This window comes from Solea solea, chromosome 1 (assembly GCF_958295425.1).
Source record: "Solea solea chromosome 1, fSolSol10.1, whole genome shotgun sequence".
In the NCBI taxonomy this organism is placed as follows: domain Eukaryota; kingdom Metazoa; phylum Chordata; class Actinopteri; order Pleuronectiformes; family Soleidae; genus Solea; species Solea solea.
In genome coordinates this window covers 43,205,161-43,230,041 of record NC_081134.1, presented here as the reverse complement: position 1 = coordinate 43,230,041, position 24,881 = coordinate 43,205,161, and the positions used below count along the sequence as shown (strand labels likewise).

The window sequence follows — 24,881 nt, the reverse complement described above, 5'->3', positions numbered from 1 at the left end:
CTGTAGCATCGCACCGCCTGCTGCATCTCTGTGACAATCCACAGCCGTTACACACTCGGAGCAGGTTTCTCTGTGGCACTCCAGCACGGCACGTCGGCTCTCACAAGCAGGAGAGTGTGCTCACTGTCAAAAATGGAAAAGAAAGAGAAGAAGGAGTTGAGGAGAAAAAGAGTGGTGTCCCACGATATGATTAAGCAGTTCACTGTCCACCGGAGTTCTTCTGCTGATATACCCCACAGTGGAAGATATTGTTGTATCTGCAGCCTCTTCAGGTGTAGCTGTCTGTGAATTGCTAGGGGAGTGGTGGCTTTATACTCCACCTACCTACCGGTGGGGCGGATATTCAATTTGTGCATGCGCTGTCCATGCACACCCAACATGCTCTCTGCGTGTGGTTCCAAAATCTAAATCAAAGTGTACAAGGGCCTTAAGGCTGCAGCCTGGTTGTAATCCCAGGTTGGGTGTATCTATTTCATACTTTAATGCCATGTACTGTCAAAATAAAAAAAACAAGAAAATATGCTACTAACCACAGGGTTCCAACGGTCTAGTTTTAGTAGAAAGTAGAAAAACTATTTTCCAAAAGGTTTGTAAATAAGTGAATGTTTTGGAATTTGAGGACAGCTCCATCAAACTTCACTCACTTATGTTGCATGATGCATGTAGTATGCATTATGTTACATTCCACGCTAAGCTATACAGAAATCCCAAGCAAGTGCGTTTTTTTAATAATGTTTGGCTTTGGAATTTCAAATATAAGACGTGTCTCATGAGAGAGTCGACTGTGAATGCCGACTAAGATATTTCATTCCAAAAACCATGTTACATTTTAGCTACAAAGCCTCTGATAGAGCTACGTGTGTGCATCTACCTCATTACTGGGCTCAATGCTGTCTATAGGAGCCTAACTTTGTAAATGACTCGACTGAGTCATGGAAGTTTTGTAAAATATTGTGGAAAAGCTTTGAAAATGAATCGGTAAAATGTGTGGGAACCCTGTAACCACTCTGCCAAATTTGAATGAATACAACAGTGGCCAAATGTTTAAAAATTAGGTTTTCAACAGAGACGAACACGCACACATACACATATGCTTTAGTGGGGACCAAAGCTCATGAATGTTGGTGTTCATAGGTGTTTATAGAGATTATTAATGTGAACACTCTTGTATAAACCACCTTTACATGAACACTTTTATTTACAAATATGTGGAGAAGCAACATTTTCACTCTGCTCTTCTTTCAGTTCTTCTTCTGTTCTTCCTTTCCTCAGCTTTAGGAATTCTAAATAAAGTGGTTACAGCATTTGAGGAGGAGTTGTGCTAACTATGGCTCTGGTGTGCCACTGAGATTTTTTTAACCCTAACCCTAAAACTCCTGAACAGAAGTCTTTACTTTATAATTCTTCACACCACAGTTGTATTTTTACTTTTATTTTTATTTGACCATATTTTCTCAGATACTATTTTCTAACACATATTAAGTGTGAAGAAGAGACTTTGCTGCACAACATAATGTAGAGATTCAGGCCTTTCTCATAAATCTTTAAGTGCAGCTTCTGAAGAATTGTCCAAATTGTTGTGTCTTAAAGCTGGAACAGACAACACTTTGGGCTTAAATTTACCATAAATTCATTACATAGATAAATGTGGAATCTGCATTGTATTTATAAGCCATGAAAAGCAAAGGTCCAACAAGCTCAATTTACCAGAAGATCTAAGATTTCGTGCTGAATCCACAATAATGTGCATAGATTTATAATAGTTTATTGCCACACGAGCATTTCGGGCAAGACCACAGTGTGTAAGTCTGGCAATAACACAATAGATATCTACAGGTGTGGTAATTGTATATCTGTAGTGGGTATTTTAGGTAGTAAAAAGCTTTTTATTTACTGTGCGTGCACACCCACCACCGCCTACTGTCTGTCTGCCACCTTAGACAGAATGAATATGTGGGAATCACTGCTCTATATTAAAAGAAATGAGAGCGACTAAGCAGAAAGCCTAAAGGCATAAACATTAATGCCTATAGGATCTGCTCAAAAAGACAATAATACGGACTATAATGCAGGGTCAGTGTGGACGGTAATGATTCGGTGTCCTTGGTGCAAATGCAAAGCAGATGGCCTGGCTACTTTGTCCTCTCTGCTGCTAATCAGGTGCTAAATATCCATCAGTCTGCACTAACACACACTACATCCCCGTTACTCCCTCTGTCCTCTATTAAAAGATCATTTGAGTTATTTCATCGCATACACTGCAACGCTTTAATAGAGCAACTTTGATACGTTAATCTGAGCAAGGCAACACGGGAAATCACACATTGTTTTCATTGGTAAGAGACAACGGAAAACACTTCATTTTTACAGTCAGTCGTCTTTAGACAAGGTGAGAAAAACATGAACACATGGCTTAGTAAATGACATATTTACACACATTATATAGCAGATGCAGTACGTTTGATTCTTCAGAGAATCTGCTGTTGGTGGTTTGTACCAAAACTTTGTAGTCAGAGCTCTGCTGTGACGTAGGAGGTGAAATTTAAAAGCAAAATACTTTTCACTTTTACAGTGCAGTTACAGTCCTGCACAGCTAAGTGCCTTGAAATTGGGTGCTTCTCAATTCCTTTTATTACCAGCCGCGACAGACTGCTATTGTTTTCATAGTGTGTGTGTGTGTCAGTCAGTCAGGTGTCTGTCTGTCTGTCTGTCTGTCTGTCTGTTGTGATAATGTGCGATGCATAGGCAGAAACATTACACTTCATATCGCCAGCAGGATTTTCTACTCTACTAAATATTAGTGATCAAATCAAAATCCAAAACTCATAATAAAACCACATAACCATCATAGTCCACCAATGCATGGTGATGGCTTTTGTTTCTTTGTCGAGACCTGGTCATAATAACCTCTCGAGGTCTTTGGCTAATTCTTGCACTGTTACAAGGAAGTGTTTGTATAAGAGCAGAATTGCTCTGTAATAAAACTCATTTGGTTTTCCTCAGCCTTAGAATAAGCCTTTTGTGTGTACTGTAGCTGAGGACCTTGCTTTTCAGAGGCAGAAACCTCTTGCTGCCATATTTCGGGGTTCCGAAGCAGAAGCTTGCTATGCAGATGAGGACTTTATGACTTAATGCATAAACCAGTGAAGAAGAGCGTCATTCCTGCCTGTGGTCATCAGACTGTATAACTCCAGTCAATAGACAATGACTGTAATTACCACTGTTCCATAACCACTGTGCTATAATATCCTTGTGCTTTTGTGTATAACTGTGCTGCATTTGCATTTACCTTCATGCATACTTCTCATTACCGTAACTCCTAGACTGTTTATGATATCTAGAAAATTAAATAAAAAAACTATAGATTACCAATCTGTCCAGGGTGTTAGCCTTTAGCCCTATCAGCTGATGTGGAGGATAATGCAGTAGAAGACGGATGGATGGATACCAGAAAGCAAAGAAATAGAGCTTTGCGCCCATATACTTGTCATTACGGTATAGCCCTCAGGACTACCGCGGAACGACCATCCAATCACAGGCAAGTGTCTGATGCAGTCTGCACTCTCACCATTAGATGTTGCTAATTCTTACACAGTGGACCTTTAATGGGGTTACGATTTGTCCATTCTCTTCATTTCTGTCTAATTTCTCGACACAACCAAACTGAAATGCTTCAACAGGCCAAATTTATAATCTGCTGAGGCATACGCAATTTAAAATATCTTTGCTTCTCCCTCCTCTCTCCTTCTGCATCCATGCTCTTTTTCGAATTACCACTACTACTAGTGTATTAGTGTATTAGAAGATCCATGTACTGCAGTTACAACAATATTTGTGATGTATGGTGCAAACACACGTTGAGATATATCATTTATCATGGTGAATATCAGCATCGACTTTTATCCTGAGATTTCTGTGTTCACAAGTACACAGATTAAAGGTTTAGGGCGGTGTTTAACATAGAGTCTGTTTTTTTTTATTGTTTAAGTCTTTTCTCAGAGATCACACGAGACAAGTGACAGGAATCAGGTTTTAAATGCTGCAGAGACACATTGCAGCCTCTCATTTAGTGGATCAGTGGTTTCTGATCTGAGACATGCAGGAAAAAGAAAGATGAAGACAGGAGAGGGAGGGAGAGAGAGAGGAGGAGAAGAGAGAGGGAGAGTCAATGATTTCCCCCAGCGCCTGTTTAAATTGTGTCTCCAGTCGCTCATCTGACCCATTCGTTATGCTGAACCATGGGGGAATCTGATTGGGCTTATTACTCTCTCCTCAGACCTGATTCAGGGAACAGAGAGAAAGAGAGAGAGACAGTGTGTGTGTGTGTGTGTGTGTGTGTGTGTGTGAGCCTCTTCTCCAGTTCATTGTGAATAGACACTATCATCAGTGTTGTCACTATCAGGACTGTACAGCCATCTGACTATGTCCCTCCCTATCTAACCTGGCTCTCCTCTGCCTCCCTGCCATTGTGCAGCGCAAACAAATGAGCGGCGTCTCTGCTCCCAGTGTCCTGGCTCAGTCACGTGTGGACAAAGTGAGATGAGACTATCGGCATGCATTGTCTCACTCGTCCTCTTTGCTGGCGAATGAGAAGCAATGGCTGTTCTGTGAAGGGCGCGTAAGGTAACTGTGCATTTTATGAACTTTGAAACTGGCAGGATTTTTCCTCTTAACTTTACATTATCTGCCCAAATGTAATGCCATTGTCACTTAAAGACATTGGGGAGGGGGGGGGAATAGTATAGGTGTACAAAAGGTGGCAGAGTTGGACACCCAACATTGAACTTGTTGGGGAGTTTTCCAGATTCTGCCAAGCAACTTGCCAGGGCTGATGCATATATCATCATCATATATATATGTCCACCAGTATAAGATACAATGGATAAATGGATGTGCGTCACCTGACAACACATCACAGGATGTCAGAGCTTTCAGGTGTTCTCATAGTCTAATTCAGCCTCCATGACAGTGGCACTGTTACCTGCTGCTTACTTCAAATCAAGCACACTTTTATCAGGATAAAGAAGCTTGACAATGTAATTGACAAATGCAACATAAAATACTCATATTCAAATAATCTCATTATGTATATCCCATTATTATCTCTGCATACATATAATATTAGCACAATCTATTTAGGGTATGAACTGTTTTGATCACAGCTGCAATATTAACAATGAATCTGTCATTTGTTTTCCCAATAAATTGATTCGTATAGTTTGCCCCAAGCTTTAAGTATACATCTAAAAAGAAAATAGCTTCAGCTGGTAGGACTCAGGGGCATTCACACATCTTTGAAATAACGATAATGCTGTCTTAAAATATAACTACTTGTGGCTGTAAATTCTGCAAATTACCAAATTATCTCACACAGAGATCTTCCACAGGCTCTTGGTAGAGCAGTCCTCTTCCAACCGGGTGGTTGGGGGTTTGATCCCCTGCACCTCTCTACATGCCAACGTGTCCCTGGGCAAGACACTTAACCTCAAGTTGCTGCTGGTTGCTGTGCTCCAGTGTGCAAACGGTTATGACAGATGTGCTGCAAACACTGTGGATGGATGCACTGTATGAATAAAATGTACCTGCTATTTTCTGCCTGCGGGGGTGCGACATACCTTGGCTGCTATAACAGCAATTATTACAGGTATCTGCAACATTCTCTGCATTTGAGCTTCATATGATTAGAATACATGCATTTTATGACGTCCCTAAAGGCATTTTATTTTTCCAGTGGTGTCGGAGGGTATGTTGAGTAGAAGTTCCTTGAACACAATTGATCTATTGTTTATGATTATGTTCTTGAAACATCATTCACTCTCTTCCTTAATCACAGTGTAGTTGCAAGGATTGCTCCATTAAGCTGTTCTCTTGCCCCATTTAAGTGGTTATTATAATATGCATACTGTATATGAAGGGCTACTGCATCAGACAGTGTGAGCTCTCCGCCGTGGATTTTAAATGACGAGGCTAAAAGACATGCAGCGTCTCTGTGGGGAAATCGACCGCACCGCATCCCGAAAACCACCACCAACAACTGCCTCTGATGTTGTACACAGCTGCCTCATAAATCAGAGGCGAGCACGCTTGTGCTAACGCTTCATAAAGCTGTCAAAAAGCGATCAGAGGTGGCATTTGGAGGATGACCTCTAAACCACTCTGCTTAGCACGGCGCTGTTGATTCAGCGTCAGTGTTTTTGAAAGCGTGATATTTTCTTCTCAATAGCTACTTCCTGAGACTTTTGAATTGAACTGTGGTCCATTGAAAGTGAGAAGAATTGTTTTTGAAATTATGCAGACCTGGAGAGCTCTGGAGGGAAAAGCTCTATTGACTGTGAACTGAATCATCTGAATAAAATCGCCTGGATACACAATGCGAGCGGTTACTCTGGCTTTTCACGCAGCCAGTGAGTCCAGAACTCCAGCAAGCACCGAGGTATAGAGCAGATATAGATATTTGTTTTCTCTTTATGTCGTTGTTTTTTGTCGGTCAATCAGACATTCAGGGTTCTAAGAAGAATGACTTTTCATCCATGTCTTCTTCCAGTGACATTTTGCAAAATCTACATAAAGGATTGTTTGCACCACACTTTAAAGTCCTTATGATATGCTGTCTTACAGCTGTGGTACAGCATGACAACATAGCTAAGCAAGGAGGACACTTCTTACCACCGCAGAAATGCAGCAACTAGATATACTTGCATCCAAAATCTCCAAGGGGTTTCAATTGCCTAGCACCCTCTAAAATGTATGACATTTAAAGCCACCTATTCAAGATTAAAGCTTTAAAAAGTTGATTTTGATATGGTTTGCAAAATTAAAGGCTCAGTTTTATTGATCTGGTCCTTTGACAAACAGTGGGATTTTGCACATCAGCACTGATGAGCAGAGTGGCACATTTGCTGGCACCAAAGTCTGGTCGCTTCTTCACTTTTTTCTCTATGGAGCTTCCCCAACAGTTACAGAGTACATATTTTTACGACGCCACCATAAACATCCATCCACTGTCGACCGTTTTATCCTCACTGTCGTAAAAACTCACAGCCGACGCTTCACCCTCCCTTCCCCTCTCCTGGCCATGTGCATTTGTTTTCAATGAAGCTGGTGGACACAGTCCGTGGTAATTCGCTGCAAGTTTCTTCTTCCTCGCTTCCTCCGACAACAGTTTCCTCTGCTTCTTTTTCACTGGCTCTGCCTCAGTGAACGTCGTGAAGCAATTTGTGACTTCACCAGACCTCCTGATTCTGAGGCACCTCTGATCTTGCAAGGCTGGTTTTCCACTAGCAGAGGGGGAGTGGAGACAGCCCCCGATCACCCGCAACCATCACAATGACTCAGAAGCTTTTATATTAGGGTAAAAATCCAGCATAGTTCTGCTTTAACACATTTAGGCTTATATTATGCAGGGTTACTACTCAAACCTAAAACAATAAATCATCTCTGCTCATACAACCAAATGTTAACATGGTTGTACCCTCAATGGAAAACAACAGTAAACCTGCTGGTTTTTGTTAGTTTTAGTTGCTATCTGTCAATTTGTTTGCAGCTTTATTTTATTCTCCAAGGTGAAAACATTTATTAATGTTGTAGCTGTTGCTTTTAAAACTCATGACATGCTCACGTTGCACTCTGTGCATCCCCTTACACTCAATCCTGGTATCTCGTTGCCCAGTGGGTCTTCTTGCCTTGGCGCAGAAGCTGGCGAGTGGGTGTTTCAGACCCTTTGGCAAAATAGGATTATCAAATATACATGTTCGGCATTTCTGAAGCCCCAGTGTGAAGGCTTCAGCGCCTGTGAGTTAATAGCTGACCTCACTGTGTAATTTTATACTCACTGCGAACATGTGTCCGTCAATCTACAAAGCATTTTGTCTACAACTGCAAGAACGAGCTAGAATATAATGTACAAGCCAGCAGACACTTGCACTCTAATTTTGCAAAATGCACTCGTGTTTTTACTGTAACAATGTGGACTGATTTGAAAATGGCCTGGGTAATGACCCTGTCGGCCGAGGGAGTTGTTTAGGGCAGAATTGCTGCTTTTGTTGGGCTTCGGTCCATAATTAGGTCAGAATGCAAATGCTTCTATCGTGATGTTGGCCCCGTGAGGACGAGCATAGTGTTTACAGTGAGTCCACGTGTGTCTCAGTAACTCACTGAGGCCCTCTAGTGCTTCTGAGCGGCCGAGAGGTAGAGCGAGGGAGCACCGGGGGCCGTGCTCGTTCACAACCCCTGTGCTGTTATCAGAACATGTTTATTGCACTGTAATGGGGCAGAGTGTTTATACAGCATTTAGCTGTGTGAACATGTTGCTGCTTCAGGCCTAAAGGCTTCTGCAGGAGGGAGGCATGGACTTGACCTCAGCCTCACCCTCTTGCATTCCACACACCTACATAAACTTATTCTCCGCTCCGACTCTCGCTTTTCCCTACTTCATCACGTTTGCCCCGGCTTCTGTCCACCTCCGTTTCCTCCTCTCTTTTATTGATCATCAGCTGATGTTGGGGAAAGAGAGGGGCTGTAATTAAGGAGGCTGACTGGTCTGTCAATTCTGCTCAGCACGGCATGGAGAGCACCAGATCAAGCGATGGCCCTAATAGGGTTTCAGACTGTAAACAACACGCACACCTGGACAGCAGCAGGCCCCCAGGGACCAACTGGGGAGAGCTGCTGTCAACAAGTTAGCGCTGATAAAGAGAGGAAGTTTTCCACCACAGATGCAGTGGGTGTGGACAGAGGATCACAGACAGCACTATCAGACAAAGGAATTGAGTGAAAAACAGAACATCTGGTCTTGTCATGTTTTTAACTGTGTTGTAATTAAATGACAAACAAAAGTTAAACGTCACTTGTCAAGCTTGCGTGTATTTGATGGAGTGAAACGTTTTTTTCTTTGTGACGAGTTTGTTGTCATGTCACATTAAAATCTATTTGCATTTCTAGGTGCGTCACCGATTCTGAAGTGTTGTCGTTTGTTTTCACAAGCGGGAGCAAAGTAGTTCTCTCGTCTGACAAATAAAAAAAATCTGCTGGTGAAGATTCAGACATAGTCAATGAAGCGCCACTCCAATCAGCTTCAGACAGTGTGTGTTCTGTGTGTTTTGTGGGCGGAGCTTTGATTAGAAAACAAACGGGAGGAAGTGGGATGTATTAGTTGCATCCATATCCTTTTGCAACGTGTTCCAAATTCTTACTACACCGAATAATTTTCCTTTCCCAGGAATGTTTTTTACAGATGGATGCTTTAAATTCGGCAAGTGTGATCATTAGTACACATTTTTAGATGTCTTATTGTTAGAATGTTAGAATAAAACAAATATTGTATGATCCAAAGCCTTTGCTACATTATGAAGTTCATATCTCTTTTATATTATCGGAAAATTTAACTGAAATACAATCCAATAACTGAAAATAAATTCAAATTAATATTCTCTTCAAGATAGGGGTTAGATGCATAGTCACAAAGGCTTTCATTGTTTTGCTTTGTGTTAGATTTTGTCTTTACTGTCAACAATAATAAAAAACTGACAGAATACAGTTGTTACAAAGAGAACTGCTCTCACTGCCTGAGACATTATGCAGATTACTTCAGCCTCTGTTGTAGCACCTGATAATTTCTGCACATTAAAGGGACAAATTAGTGATTTATAGCAAGTTTATTAAAAGTCTTTGATGAATCTGACTTTGAACGGTCGTACAAACGAAACTCAGAGGAGAAATTAAGATTTGAATGAGGACGGAGAAAATGCAGACCTGATGTGTTGTACATTATGTCACTTTTTTCCTTTTCTTTATTTTATAATCCAGTATTTTCAAACTTCCCAATTCACTTTAACTGTATAATATAGTTTTCTCAGGGCTTTTAGACCCCACTATAATATGTATGTGTGTGTGTGTGTGTGTGTGTTTTGCTTTGTACATACTCCTGCTCACTTATGTTCCGTCTGTGTCTCTGTGTTGGGCCGACGCTGATCTGCGGCTTTGATCAATAAAACAAGCACAACATCTACGCCGCTGCCCTCTTGTTGACTCTTGTGTGTCTCTTGTCTCTCCTGCAGAGAAAGTCAGTATGCTGTCAGCATTGATCGCTCCCTTCAAGTACATAAGCCCTGGGACCAGCGGCACCGAGGACGAGGACAGTTTAAGTAAGCGGCTGCCTCTTTTCTTTCCCTCTGTCAGCGCGCTGTGCTAATTCCCTCAGAGGCAGGCCTAATTTGGAAATGATCTTTCTGTCACCCACATAATTCATTATTAGGGAAATGGGCTATTTAATTATGCACGGGTGTCAGCTTGCGCGCTAAAATCTGTATTATCTTATAAAAGTGAGCTATTAAATGTTACATCTGAGTGTTTGTGATAAATTAGAAATGGATATGTACTGCAGTCTACTTCAGCTCACCAGTGAATGCCATAACTTGATGACAGACTCCCTTTTTACCATCAACGTGGTCATGGCAAAATGTGAACAGCCAATTTTATTCCATCAGAAATGCAGTACTTCACAGCTTCCCCCCGTAACTAGTTTTGAAGAGCATGTCACAGCTGTTCAGAATCTGCTCTCACAGAGAATAACAGTGTGAAATAAAGCAGGCTACAGACATTTTCCCCCTCCTCTCCCACGCCACGCAATCCCCACTCCCATCACAAATAGGATTGCTGCTTTACTGTTGGCCACGGGGACGATGTTTCCCACTTACGGCACAGATTCCGAACCAATTTGGAGGCAGATTACAGGATAATTTGGCGGATAACATCGCCATTTTTAAGGGATTTGTATTTGTATTTTAAAAGACTTAAATATAATAGAGCCCTGTGGTATGAAGTGGGCTCGAATCAGGGTTGTAGATTTGAAGAAGTGTAGATTACCATTTCACTGTGTGTCAGGTGACTCAATCTGCCTGGAGAGATTTTCCTTGATTCATTTTTTTCAAGAAGTATAAATGTGAGTGTCACATAAATGCTTTTTGTCATTTTTTTCGTCACAGTGAATGACTTTGTGTTTCTGTTCTCGTCGCAGGTACCAGCAGTGCGGAGGTGAAGGAAAACCGTAACTTTGGCAACTTAGAGGATCGCACCATAGGATCTGCAGAGTGCCAGTCACTTTTCCGCTCTGACTCTACAAGGGGTCCTAGTTCTGGGCTGAAGAGGAAACGGCCACTGGAGGAGGACAACAACGGACACTTGTGTCACCTCCGCCTGATCTATAAGAAACTTTCCTGGTCTGAGGCTCCAAAGAATGCGTTGGTGCAGCTGAATGAGCTGCGGCCGGGCCTGCAGTACCGCATGGTGTCTCAGACAGGCCCGGTCCACGCTCCGGTCTTCTCCATTGCTGTGGAGGTGAACGGGCTGACGTTCGAGGGCACGGGGCCCACAAAAAAGAAAGCTAAGATGAGGGCTGCCGAGTTGGCCCTCAAGTCCTTCATCCAGTTCCCCAACGCTCCTCAGGCCCATCTTGCCATGGGAAACATCTCAAACCCTTCAGCTGACTTCACCTCAGACCAGGCGGACTTCCCTGAGACGCTCTTTAAGGAATTTGAGTCTTCGCCGTGCTCTGACGGTCTCTCGCTCTGCAACTCGGAAGCTGAAAGCGAGCTACTGTCGAGCGAGTTACTGCGACATGGACGGTTGCTCCGCCACACCTTGGACCTGATGGTGCAGGCACAGCAGAGACTTGGTGGGATTGTTCCAGAGCCCGAGGCCCCCAAGAGCCCCGTAGCACTGCTGAATGAGCTGCGGCCAGGCCTGCGCTACGCCTGCCTTTCGGAGCGAGCTGAAGGCCGACGGCTGCATAGGTTTGTGATGGCGGTGCGCGTGGACGGGCGGATATTTGAGGGCTGTGGCCGCAGCAAGAAGCTGGCCAAGACCCAGGCGGCCCAGTGTGCTCTTCAGGCCCTCTTCAACATCAGGACGGCCCCTGAGGGGAGGACCGGCCTTAAAGCCAGCAGGAAGAGTTGTCCTCATTTACCTCAGGTGAGTACAGACACGTTGACGGTGCCTGTCTTTTGCTAAGCTTCTTTGGCAGCCACTTCATTTCCTACAGGGGCCTGTAATGACCAAACCAGCAGGCCTGCAGTGAAAAGCCAAACACCCTCCAACAAGTAATTAAGAAGGAGAGGAGATAGGAGATAAACTGAGTTGGGATGGAGGGAGAGATAGTGGCATTGCTGATACAAAAGATGTGAAAGCAAAGAGACATTTACTTTATCAAAATAAGTAAATATAATGAAACTAAATACTGCAGATTTGTGTTGGCGCCGTTGTTTTCTGCAAAGTCAGGGGACAATGTCTGTCTGTCTGACTGTTTGAATGGAAAAGTATTTAAATGGAGCTAATTATTGTGCTTCCAACATAAAAGAAATGTGCATCACAAGCCAAATGTGCATTTTTCCTCGAGTCTTATGTGTTTGCAGAGCTGTAATTGTCAGAGTTTTGTAATTTTCCCCATGTGTGGCATCACTGTGCCTGCAAACATTAATTCGATCTGTTGCCCAAAGGAGATAGAAATAGCAAAGAGCACACTGACAAACAAACCGCCCAATCCCATGCTCATTTACCCGAATATGTAAATAGCAATCAGAGCGGGGGAAACTAATTTTTGAGAAACTTGAGGAAATTGGAGAGCCTAAAGACACGGTGGCTGGATTGACTGGCACTTGTTGACAGCCATTTAAAAGCTCATTTCAGCTGCAGAATTGCATCCAATGTAGAACTGCTGGGAGTAGATAGTCACACTGATGTTAGTGGTCCGCAAATCAGCTCAGCCTTCAGTAATATCTGCAATTTCTTACTGTAATCCCATCTTCCAGATGAAGCTCCTGAATGAGTTGGTGAAATTGTGTGTATTTCCTTCATTTGAATAGGACGCACCCACGTGTTTGTTGCATGTGTTAATCAATTCAGTGAGGCTGGAGCAACTTCTCAGCAAATCAGAGGTGTTAATTGCTTGGTAACGACAGATGCAACAGAACAAATCCTGGTTAAAACATCCCTGATCGATGGTCTAGCCTGGCTAATGCCAAACTGTGTGTGGGTATGAGTCTCGAAAGGATATAGTCGCCTCCCACTTTCAAGAGGCATGTCCAGCGTGATGTTCTTGTTGTCATTTTCTTGGAATGATGGTGTCTCGTCTGACTTTAGCCTGATGGAGCTCCATGGAGCAAATTGCTTAAAGTGGAAATTGAAAGACAGCTGCCGTTCAGTGGCCGCCATGTTGAGTTGTTGAGATATGATTATCAGGTGAGACGACCAAGGATTGAGTCTCTGGAGTCAGTGACGAGTTCAGATGAGCGAGCTCGAGACGACAGCTCAGATCCGAGTGCCAAACATGATCAACGAGATGTTAACAGTATACAAAAGTTACTAGATGTCGCTTCTCTCTCATCGCTTCGTTATGCCCGCCTCTAGCATGCCAGGGGGAGAACCCTGTTTGTGTGTTTGATTTGATTGTTCCCATTTGTCAGAGTTTCCGTTGTTGGCCAAAACTGTGTCCTCACCAAACGTGTCGGCAGAGTGAAAGTAAATCGCTGGCAGATTTGGCCCGGGTTCACCCAGGCTTACCCAGGCTTACCCAGGTCTTTTTTGCCTCAGGCCCCCGAAGTCTCTTAAAACACTTCCTTCAGGTTATTGATGTGCTGGCAACTGAAAGTGAAACTTAAAATGTTCCCTCTTCTGTCCTAATACACCACAACGCAGCGTGTAAAGCAACACATTAAGCTGTTCTTATCCTTCCTTGAAACCCTCTGTCACCATCTTCTGTTTCTGTGGCATTCTGTAGGGAACGTGTCATATTAATATCTTTTCTCGCAGCCTAAAGAAATAAACTGGCGCCTGTGTCCTTCCCCAGAGTGCAACATCAACCCAACAAACCTGCACATGTTTGCCTGGGAGAAACTTTTTCTTTTTCTCCCCGCTGCCACGGTTTCTAAGAGGATTTTAAGAGGATTTGCTGCACCCATTTAGTTCCAGAAAGCACTCGCTTGTGGAATTTCTTGAAAGTCAGCCATGCTGTCTGCCAGGCTCAAGAGGCATTTTATTTTCATCAAGGAAGGACAGAAGCGCTTATACAATATGTAAACCTGCTCTTACCAACAATCACATGACCTGGCATGTGTTTGTGGGTACAGTGTGATACATGTCTCGGCTCACTCTCTCTCTATATATATATATATATTCCATTTTATTGCCAAGCACAAATTGCATTGGCAGGAGTTGACTACACTGAAGTACATTGGGGAGGTTTGCTAACTTCCTGTGTGTGTACCAGCTTGACTTCTCCTTCTGTTTCCTCTGGCTCTACCAGTAGCAGGATTTAGGTTTACTGAGAAGATGCTAAAGGGCCAATGCAGAATTTAACAATAAGCACTTCCTGAAGATATTAAGCCCTGGTCTTAGACTGCAACACAAATTGGGAGTGTGTATGGGTGTGTGTGTGTGTGTGTGTGTGTGTGTGTGTGGATGCATAAAACAAAGGTAAACCAAAACAAACAGACAGCCACTCCGAGGCTGATGGTGTGTGTGAGAGAGCGAGAGAGAACCTAATTCAGTCAGATAAACAAATATATGAACCCAAAAAGGTACTGTCTGCCTCGCCTTTTGCCTTTTCACTGCGGTTTTGTGTCCGATCACAGTGATCAACGAGACTAAATATGTCATTCAGATAATAGCCCGACTCTGGATTGTCCAAGTGTATTATATTATATTATATTGGCGACATACAGAGAGACAGCAACAGGCACGCATGCATCAACCCAGTGTGTGAGAAACAACACAGTCCGAGGTGAGGTGAGACGCGGCCGCACCTCTCATTTCTCCCCCTGTATTTGAACAGGAAATGTGCAAATTCAGGGATTTTGAGTCTAAAAATGATCAAAATTATTACTGTTATTATACAGACAAGTGGACTTTATTTTATGTTATCATTATTAGTTTTTTTTACTTTACTTTGTTAGGAATCCAGCGTATCCGGAGCAAACCCAAGAGCAAACGGGGAGAATATGTAAACTCCACACAGAAAGGCCCATAGGTCGTACCGGGTGCTGTGAGGCAACAGTAAAGTACAGTAAATGATCATTTTGCTCAAGAATTGTTGTGGAAAGGTTCGAAGCAGACATTTTGTAGACATTTTCAGACACGTCTTACCTCAGCATGCTCAACCCAGCCACCACTCCTCACATGAATCTGGCAGAAATATTCCTGCTGTTTTGTTAACAGCTAAAGTTACTTTGACGACATCAGAGATGACAGAGCATGTAGCAAGAATTAAAATAATGTAGCCGTATGCGTGGGTTTTCTTTTCTGACCAGTTGACTCACTGAGTCTGCTGTTGTTATTTCTGTCAATAGGAATGATGACGATCACAGGAATGAACAGCAGTGTCTGTGTGTGACCTCTTCGTCCTGGCACAGTCCAACATCTCCAGTTGGAAAAAAATACTTTATTGTAACAGAGCCAATATCTTGAAAACCATTTCTGAAACTAAACTGTGACAAAGTAACGTTGAATGCATTAACCAGGGTTGATTTGCTTCGATATAGACGCTCAAGGAAAACCAGCAGCTGACGTCTAACTCAGGGTCAGAGGTAAAACGCTGGCACTTCTCCGTCTTTTAAAATGGATTCAGGGACACAGAGAAGATGAAAGGGGATTCAATATTCATATATAGTGACGATATCTATGGATTCATCTGCCCTAAGGTAAAATGTGTTCTTAGGCCCCTGTTGACCCCCATTAAACAGTGAAGTCTCATTATTTCCTCAGGAACCTGGACACCAACATCCTCTCAGACTGAAATGGAAACATTGTTGATAGCCAATTAAAAAAAAATCCAAAACTTCCCTTTTACCAGCTTATTAATCTACATATTTATACTTCACAGTTTCCTGTGAGCACATTTTTATAGTCAGTGAATATTGATGTATTGTATACATTTGCACTATTTTATTGACCAAACAATTAACTGATATATTAATGCACAGATATATGAATAATGAAATTAAATGTGGGGTCCAGCATTACTGTTGCTCATCGATGGAATACTCTGGAAAACCAAGGACTCAAGGAAGAAATGTATTCAAACTAAACTTTATTGAAACATTTACAAGGTCTGCTTTCAAAGTCTGGGCCACAACATATAGACAATGTATATAGGAGCTTAGGATTTGCATTTAATGCAATGCCCTGAGGGAAACCTGGGGTTTTAATTCCTCTGACTGTCTGGGGACTTTCCGTAGTCGCCTCCTTTGCCTCTTTGGTGAACCAGGCTTGGATGGAGACAATGAAAGTAGACCTCTTGCTTGAGGATATTGCATTACTGGAGCAGAGAGAATATGAGGAGTAGTATGAGTTCAGACTCGGGCTGAGCTGAACTTCCCCCTCCTGCCAATGAAATATTTAAACTCACCTGAGCTTCACCATGCTGTATCCTTCTCTGAGCTGCTTCCTGCTTTCACATACTTACTAAGGACTAATCCCAGGAGAGTGAAAAGTACACATGGCCACCTGCTATAATATGTCTCTCTCCCTCCCATGCTGATGTCTGTGGGAATTGACTTAAACAATCACAATCACAGAAGAAAGGGAGAGGGCATTGCACCACAGTCTGCTTGACATTAAAGAGCTATTTATCTTCCAGCATGAACTTTAATTTTTAATTTCTTCATTTAACCTTTATTTATCCAGGGAAATAAAGTGGAAAAAGTGGTGATGTCTTGCTTTACATTGACTCACCACAGTCATTTATATTTAACAGCTTTCTTCTTGTGGGAGTCAAATGCCTTGTTCAATGGCATGTCAGCAGCAGGAAGATTACATTATGTAACATAACATTTGATTTTCTAATATGAATTTGCTCTGTAACCCATACAACTGGTAAGAAATACAATATAAAATCATTATTTTCAAATGCATAGTGGCCAGGAAATGTCCCTAGTTTTAAATGCACAGTAGGTAATTTGTGGGGTCTCTAAACTAAAACAAACAACAACATACTGGTTAGTAATACCAAACATGTTATTGTCACTAACATCAGTTTTTCTTGCTGTGAATGAATTCTACAATATGATCTTGTTTTGTATGGTTACTGTAGTGTTTTACAGTTAATTTACATCCTTGCAAACAGTTGTTTTGTCTTTTGTCTTACTGCAGACTTTTCCTAATTATGTATTTTCAAATGCAACTTAAAACAAAAACATCCAAAACTGGTTAGTGCATTTTACTATTTTAGAATTTATTTGAACATAAAGAACAAAACTCCATATGCAGAACGTATTTTTGAATAAAAATGCTATGGTAACATAATCCTTTCTTCAAAGTAAAATAAATCATTGTGTGTCTTGTATTTGGTCAAGTGCTGATATTGAGCTATATGATGATGACATGGACTCAAAATCAACATCACTTAATCGGGTCTTGGTAACCCACTGCAAGTGAGAGAGAGAGACTGAAAGTCTATATTATATTCTATAGTTCTTTAGTAACTGCTAAAAAATCCACAAATATTTAAATGATGGCAACTCCTGAGGCCCTAATTCAAAACACATACAGACATAATTACTTGTTATTTTTCCACATGGAAAGCATCTGCAGTTTTTACTAAAAGCATTTATTTTACTGTTATTTTAATTAACAATATGAGGAATTATGCAGCAAAGAGCACAGCAACTTTTTAGACATGACTACACATCATGACATTAGAGTGTTAGCCTTTTGTCTCTGTTACCAATTAGTACGGAGCTGTTGTTGAATCCTATCCACAGCACTCCAGTCACTGGAAAACATCCTCGCCCTATTAAAGCCTGTGTACAGTGAAGTGAGAAAGTGCTGGAGTAATCCTGACACCCATTTTACCGAAGTGGAATGATTACCACACCGCTCAGGCCTTGATTGGCCACTTAATCTCCCCCTCGCCATCACATACGCAACTGCGGTGTTGCCAAGTCACCTGAGGCGGATTCTTGTGCAGCAGGTCCATGAGGAAGGACAGTGCAGAGGTCAGCGGTCAGGACGCTGTGCTCTGCCACCTCAGATTAAGGACCATTTGAAAGGGGAAGTTTGATTAATGGCACAGCTGAATGAAAATGTGTATAATGAACGAGAGAGGGCATGGAAATTTAAAGGTATATCTGCACTTAAATAGTAAAATATTTCTATTTTTCGTCATGTCAGCCGATGGCGAACGCGACCGCATGTTGTCCTGTACTTGTCCACGGCTCAGTGTGAATTGATTTAGTTATCTCTGAAAGTGAAGCGTCGTGGATAGAGGAGGATACAGGGCTGGTCAAGTGGAGTAATTTCCCTGCGATCCGCCACAGCAAATTGAATATGATTTCAGACACGTGAAGGTGACCCCCCGTCCGCCGCTGAGCCGCTCGCAGATTGTTTTCTTTGTCTAATCTCTCCCACTTCTAATCTGTCTCAATATAAACAGCTGTGACAGGCTGATCATTAATTAATATTGCCACAACAAATTAGCGACAACCGTCGCCGGGCCAAGCACCCAGTCTGAGAGAGAGAGAGAGGTGTGAACATCGCATTAGAGAGCAGTTGATTAACAGCATCAGAGACCTTGCAGATAGTGTTACAACCTCAGCATGTGGACAGTGATGGCAGCAGATTCACACGTAATGACAGCGACTGCCACAGTCAACTGTGACTATCACCACCCAGCTGGTGTTGTCATGACAGAACCTATGCATTTATCACTTGCTGCTCCTGCAGCAGTAGTAGTAATACAACGTTTCTCAGGGATGTCTAGTCTAATTCTTCACACGGTTTTGGAATATATGTAAGGGAATATTTCAGGCCCGTTAACAGCTGTCTGCTAATGTGTTTTTCCCTCGACAAGTAATCAGTGAGTTTATCAACAGAACGTTCATCATGAAATGCTTCATTATTAAACTTACTTTTCACTTTTGGTTTAAAAAAGAAAGTGTTGCGAGCGGCTTCTTATTAATCATTCCCCATTTCCGCTGGTTGAAAAACTTAAATTAAATCCCAGGTTTAAACACTGTTTAAAACGCGGTTTTCACATCGTTTTGACGCCATTAGTCCCCGTTGACTTTGAAAGTGAAGCCTACAGGAAATACAACTGAAGTAGTAGTCACCTGCAGGGGCGACTCCGTTGTTTGGATTTGGCATGCGTACTTCTCATTACCGTAACTCCTAGACCATTTGTGATATCTAGAAAATTCAACGACTTTGGACTGCCAATCTGTCCAGGGTGTACCCCACTTTTCACCCTATGACAGCTGAGATTGGCACAGCAACCCCCATGAACCTCATGTGGAGGATGAAGTGGTAGAAGATGGATGGATGGGTGAATACCAGAAAGCAGAGAAATAGTGCTTTGCGCCCTTATACTTGTCATTATGGTAGCCCTCAGAACCATCCAATCACAGACGCCACACGTTTGTGACGTCAGCTTCTCAGTACCGTAATTCCCAAAAGGTTGAATAACTGCCGGATATTGAAAGTGAAAGTTATCTTGGAAAAAGGGGCAGAAGCACTCACTCACTGAACATTTTATTTAGCCATAAAAATCTAAATAAATCCAGGTGGCCTGAATATCATGATGATCATAAGAGGGTTAAATGGGAAAATGAGCTTGTGTCTCACTTGGTTTATAATGTCAGTACATATTTTCAATTTAATAAGCTCAATCAGTCAAATATTACTGTTGCTTGAATAATCCAAATTTAGCAAATACGACTGAAGTTTATGACGTGAGTTCTTTCACCATGAGCATTACAGCGTCTTGTTTTTAAACAAAAAAAACTCCTCACAATCTCTGTAAATGGGTGCAATAGGGATATCCCAGCGTGCATTATATTGTGTATCTCATTTTAATTTGTACCTTAGTGTGCAAAAAGCTGCTGTTTGTGTCTGCACTGCCCTTTCAGCAGCCACTTACATCATCGCGTGGTATTTAAAGAGAAGGCATCATGGTGGAGTGGAGATTTGTGCGGGAAATTGCTGAACAATAATGCAGCCCCATCTGAATGGAGCACCTTGTACATGGAAAGGTTAGAATCATCCTCACCTGTCTAATATGTATGCAAAATGTGACCTATGAGGCTGCATTCTGTCAAATCTAATATACAGCGTCAGCATGCAGCAGCTTTGAGGGAAAATCCCTCAGCCGGGAGTTGCGGAGACGGGGTTGGTCGGGTCAAATCACCTCACATGTGAAGTAAAACACCCCTGTAATCTATTCCAAAGAAGCGCAGTACTCCAGTCCACAACCCCATGCTCACTCCACGGTATCCCGAGTCACTTGCTACTAAGTCCTCATTTCTCAGTCCTCCATTCCTTCTCTCTCTCTCTTTCTCTCTCTCTGTTTGTCACTCCACCTTTCCCCTCCGCAGCCCCCAGCTTTGAGCCAGAGCACAGCTATAATCATTTCTGAAGAACCTCTCACACTTCATTAAAAGCATAATCAAGTTCATTACAATTTCATAGGCGTTCAGGTACCAAATGGCTCCCGATAAATCATGACTATTGGTCCTGTGTGGCTGGCATGTGTAGGTTTATCTCCGGCTCTCAGGCAGGAGAGGGAGGGAAGAGGAGGGAGGAGGAGGGAGGACCGGGAGGTCTGAATGTCTGGCCTTTAAATGACCTTCCGCCGTTGATGCCGTGGGCCGTTCATGTCATAATGGAGACGTGCATTGACACGTACAGTGAACAGATCAAGGGATGATTTAAGAGAAGGGTCACCGCAACAGAATGGGATTTATCTGTAGCTGTTTTCAAAGAAGTATTGTAATTACGTCTGGAATTAATTGTATTTAAATATTGGACCAACTTTCATTACATTTTCTGTCAACTGATAGTGAACATAACGTTCTGTATGTGCAGTATACAGTAGGACTGACCACAAGAATCAAACAGAGTGGATCCAAATTGAAACAGCCAAAGTGAAACCTTCGTACATACAAGAACATAATTGTTAAGTGCATTAATGTTGTCGCCCAATGATAATTTAATGGAGCTACTAACAAATTGCCTCTATAGAGCTTATTTTCAGCGGAAAAGTAGTTTGGCTTTACACAGCAGGCAGGACAACTTTAACAGAGCAAATGACTTCTAGAAACACATGTGTCTTGTTTGCTGACAGTTGGTTTAACAGAAGCTTTTTATGGAACAGGAACGCAAACAACCATACAGAGTTCATCCTCACTTGGCTTGTGGCTGAAAGACTTAAACATGAAGAAGTTTGTTTCACTTTGTTGATAAAAAAAAAAAAATAAAAAAACCCCTCAGAAGACCATCCAGTACTGGAGAAGTGGCTACACTATGAAACGCTGGTAAAGTTTGTTAGTGCTCTGAGTTGGTGTCCCAAGTAACAGTTGAAATAGTTGTGTAATTACATATTGACTTTTACTTATGAATTGAATACAGGAAGTGCCACACAAACACAGGAAGTCAGACCCTGAGTTACTTTCACGTCCAAAAATAAGGTCATTTAGCCCCAACGAGTTGACATGTTTCAACTTTGGCGAAGAATCCTGCTGACACGATGGCGAATAAGCGTCGAGATTCTCAGGATGATACGGCGTAAGTGCTAGCAGCCAGACTCTCACACTTTTTGTGGGTGGGCACTCAGAGCTGTATGACACAAGTATGCACTCTATCTCTTGTGGAAACATCTGCAGAGAGGAAACCGCCGCCATAGCATGACAAGCAGCTACTTTCTCTTCATCGGCGACGCGATGCACAAACAAGTGATCCAGCCGTGCCATAGAAGCGATTGGCGAACTCAAGTTCGTGATGGCTTTAATGGAACAGACATATATTTATATTTCAAATGTATGAACTGCAGCTTTAATGTTTACTATTTATTTATTTAGAACAGTGGAAGAATGATGTGTCCACAGAGAACACAGCTCTGAAATCATAAACAGAATCATATTTTTGTTAAAACATTTTTTTTTAATGTTGTAGCAGCTTGGCTTTTGATCATATTGTAATTAGTTTACAAATGTGATGCTGACATTTCAGAGCGTCCTGAATTTATTGCACATGCCTGAGCTGCTGATTGTTGATTTGGGTTTTTTCACAGATTAATAATCAGCCATGAGACCATTTTGTTTATCCTCTCATAAATCGCAGTCATTTTTTGAAATCTCCTGCCACTGATCACCTCCCTCCATCTTCTCTTGCATGCCTGGCTGATCATTTGCACCCACTGGCCTCCCCCTGCACTCCACTTCCCCACTATATTATTTATACATATTTATATATTTATTTAATCATTATTTTATGCTTCTACCCCTTATCCTCCACGTGAGGGTGTCAGCTGACATAGGGCTAAAGGCGGGTACACCCTGAACAGTTCATCAGTCCATCACAGGGTCACATACATGAACAAACAACCACCCACTCTCACATTCACACCTATGGACCAATTTAGAGGGTCCAATTTACCTAATCCTCATATTGCATGTTTTGGACTGTGAGAGGAAGCCGGAGAAAACTCATGCAAACACAGGGAGAACATGCAAACTCCATGCAGAAAGGCCCTTGTTCCAATCGGGTCGAGCCCAGTAAAGGGCCAAGCTGATTACCCCTTCTTGCCAGGCTGTACACAAAGCTAAACTAACAAGCTTCTAATAGTAATTTCCAGCAGGCTGTACAAAGCTTCAAAGTTCCTTAACACAGTTCAAAGGTCTTTGTTGCAGTTCAAAGATCTTCGACGCAGTTTCAAGTTGTTTTCAAAGTCCTTCTTCTTTTTCCTTATAATTTCCGGCAAGTAGTGCTGGCTGCACTGTAGAGACATAAGATCTGCAATAATCTCCTAATCTGTCTATCAGACAAATGTCATTTCTCTCTTTTATCACTGTTTTCACGCTGCTGCAGATCTGCATAAATAAAACCACAAAAGTTTCTCATATGAGCGTAATTAGTTGAATACTGGGAATAAATGTAACAGCAGTCGTTCGTTTCTCTCTTGACTAAATTATCCCACAGATGAGAAGAGGGGGAGGAAAAAAAACAAAAACATCTGTTAGCACTGTCCTGCTCTCTGGGTCTGCAACGCGCCTCCCTTGGGCCAGACAAAATGGGAGAGGCTGAAATAAGGTGTGTGTGTGTGTGTGTGTGTGTGTGTGTGTGGTAGCTGGTGTTGAGGAAGGATGAGAGGCATGCTGTGGGGGGAGCGAGGGAGGTGAGGATGGATGGAGTGCAGTGAGGGGAAAGAGAGGAAAACCTCAGCGGAACAAAAGACCTTCAGGATTAATTAGGCGTCAGATTGGTTGCAGGGCGCAGCGGGGGGCGGGGGGGGGAGAGGGGGAGAGAGATATGGGGGGGGTGATGTGGGTGAGTTTAGCATTCCGGGAAGACCTCATGTCCTCAGCTCTCATATTTCAACCTGCCTGCCCATGAGTATACAACAGCCAGCTAGTTAAGGCCTGTGCTGTGCCTGCAACCACTGTCCACACTGGGTTATGGATTGAGCTCCGTCTCCATCTTCATGTATTTTTATGTTGGCCCCCCCCCCCCCATTGGGCCAGAAGAGGAAACACAGAGGTCATACACAGCGGTATGTAACGCATAATGTTTACATGATGGTTTCCATGTCCACGCATATTTTGTAAATGTGATCAGGTGGGGAAATAGCGCTTTTCTGTGTGCCTCCACCCCCCCCCCCCCCCCCCAAAGCTGTGTTTCCACATCATGGTGCGGTTTTGACTGATCGAGCGCCACCCCAGACCTTAATGTACCATTTTACTCTGGTACTCTAAGGAAAGTGTGCCAAAAAATGGTAGGGGTGGGTTATTTTGGTACTATTACGAATGGAAATGCAAAAAACAAGATAAAGTTTTTTAATACTCAATTTTAACATTTATAACATAAAACACCAAACATAAATAAGAACTCCCCCCCTGTCCATACAAACTCCAGCCTGTCATATTTCTTTTTTACCAATCCATAATAGAGCAGTCACTGCCCTGGCGCATTCATTGGCGAGATAGCGACGTGTTCTGTGCCAGCCTCGGCGAAGATTAAATGCGCGGCTGCTCTCGCTGTGACTAGAGGTCAAGTTGATAGTGGGACAGTTTGACCTGTTATTCAAAGCAATGTAAAAAATAAATGGGTTAAATGTTTTATAAAACCCTGTTAGTCATATAACGCCGCTCTTTCACTGTCCCTCAGTGTCGCCTTACAGGTGTCCTTCCACATCTGCAAGAGACACACCGTCCGCTGCATTTAGATGCTCAGATCAGAGTGTGAGACAACAGTGGATATCAACTAAGCCTAACCTGGATATTTATCCTAACCTTAACCTCAGTGAATTCTATTGCATACAAGCCAGGTGCAGGAGCTGTGGGTAGCACTCGTCTATTCCCGAGGAGCAATGGGGGATTGTGCCTTGCTTAGGGGCAAACCAGCCCTTGACCCACCCCTGGATTTGAATCAGACTCAGAATCAACTTTATTGGCCAAGGTTTGTGCACACAAACAAGGTTTGACAAATTTGATTAAATATATAGACAGAAAAAGATACTTTTTTTTTTTTTGACCAAAAGATATAAGTATAAAAAGTACAAGTTATTGAGAATATAACAAAAAGGACATTCACATTCACATACCGTGAGTGTTTGAATGTATATGTGCGAGATGTCCTTTAATTGTTCATTTGATTACTCTATCTGTGGCGGACAGCGGTCTGCAGAAACTGTTTCCTTACCCTGGACCTGTACAGGTCTTGGATGGACGAAAGGTGATCTTCTCTGCAGACCTGATTGTCTTTGGCACCGTTTGATTATAAATGCACAAAACAAATGCAGCTATAACCTCGACAAACTTTTGTCTTTATTATCAGATGATATTTTCTTGTTTTTAAACTATTCCCTCCACACCAGCTAAATTGCTGATTCAGGTCACAGGCAT

General features: G+C 42.4%; 1 protein-coding gene across 1 annotated transcript in view; it reads left to right on the top strand.

Moving 5' to 3' along the window:
• Positions 1-24,881, top strand: part of adarb2 (adenosine deaminase RNA specific B2 (inactive)) — a 179,324-nt gene that overhangs the window by 104,771 nt on the left and 49,672 nt on the right. Inside the window, exons 2-3 of the mRNA XM_058644435.1 lie at positions 10,056-10,142; positions 11,015-11,967. Coding sequence (XP_058500418.1) covers positions 10,056-10,142; positions 11,015-11,967 — 1,040 coding nt within the window. The remainder of the gene's footprint in view (positions 1-10,055; positions 10,143-11,014; positions 11,968-24,881) is intronic.